The 1,294-nt window shown below is 37.0% G+C and overlaps 1 protein-coding gene across 1 annotated transcript in view; it reads right to left on the bottom strand.

Moving 5' to 3' along the window:
- galnt14 (UDP-N-acetyl-alpha-D-galactosamine:polypeptide N-acetylgalactosaminyltransferase 14 (GalNAc-T14)) overlaps positions 1-1,294 on the bottom strand; it is a gene marked incomplete in the record, with an annotated part of 258,579 nt that overhangs the window by 72,594 nt on the left and 184,691 nt on the right. The window contains 1 exon segment of the mRNA XM_037685964.1: positions 394-459. Coding sequence (XP_037541892.1) covers positions 394-459 — 66 coding nt within the window.

Genomic DNA, 1,294 nt, shown 5'->3' with positions numbered 1-1,294 from the left:
CGAGCAGAAAATCTTAGCGTGAAAACAAAGATTTGAGAGAGCACAGAGAACTTTTGAAAGAGAGCAGAAATTTTGTGCGCGAGCAGAAAATCTGAGGGTGAAAACAAGATGTGAGAGAGCACAGAGAACATTTGAGAGAGAGCAGAAGTTTTGAGATCAAAGAGGTGAATTCCTGCTTTCAAACTGAAAATGTGTGCTCTCGACAAATGTCAGTGAAATTCCTCCATATGCAGCTTTATGTGACCACAGTCTGTCTGTGTGTGCTGCAGTGACCCAAAGCAAACAAACAAACAAACAAACAAACAAACAAAAACAACAATTGCAGAGTACAGATTACCAGTACAGATTAATGAACCTGTGTTCCCACAGAAAAACATAAATTTATCGTCGTACCTTCTCTCTTGTTGTTGCGGAGACATTTGACTCTGGGCAGCTTAGTGAGCAGCTGGCAGTCACTTTCTGAAAATAAAAATAAATAAATGAACACCATGAATAAAATATGAATATTGAGTACTGAATAATGTGTGCTTTGAAAGATTATGATTCCTCTGAAACTCAGCAGGGGTGTTCGGCTGCTGAAAACCTCTTCAGCAGCCGAACAACAAGCCAAAGCTTGGAGTTTGATAAATCAGACACTCGTCTGCTCGCTGCTCCGCTGACTCTCAGCTCCCTGCTGGATTTCTGACTTGTTTTCATTTATTGCTTCAAATCAAAGCGCCTGCAGAAATGCATATTTAGGAAACTGTGGTGGAAAGAGCCAAAGGAGAACATGGAAGTAGAATCCCCAGGATACAAGTCATTTTACAGAAGAGAAAATAAATTCTTAATACTTGTTGCCCATTAATCCATAGATAATGGATACGTATTACATGGAGCAAAGTAGTAATATTTGAAAATAACGCTTTAATTATACCATCAGGTGGAAAATACAACAATAAACCAAAGACAAAGAAGTTACGCCTATAAGGAGAAAATAGATAAAAACTTTCATTTTTTTAAGAATAAACTTTTTTACGTCCTTCTGCCAGCAAAACAAAAAACTTTACTCGCTTAGAATAAAAACACGAGGCCTGGTTTGGACCAATTTGGTTAATTTAATTGTTTTCAGAAACTCTGGGAACTAGAAGTAAACCTGCAGAGTGCAAGATGCTCTGTTTGGAAAATATGGAACAATTAGATCTTTAATAATCTTTAATATACAGTAAGACGAAGCTTTGTTGTTGAGAGCTTTAGTTTTCAGAAGAAATGTTCTTCTAGAGGTTTAAACACCCAATTTAATTACTTAACACACACA

Source organism: Nematolebias whitei, chromosome 12 (assembly GCF_014905685.2).
Source record: "Nematolebias whitei isolate Nwh7 chromosome 12, NemWhi1, whole genome shotgun sequence".
Taxonomy (NCBI): domain Eukaryota; kingdom Metazoa; phylum Chordata; class Actinopteri; order Cyprinodontiformes; family Rivulidae; genus Nematolebias; species Nematolebias whitei.
Note: the sequence above shows the minus strand (reverse complement) of the source record. Positions and strands in the feature narration are given on the sequence as shown.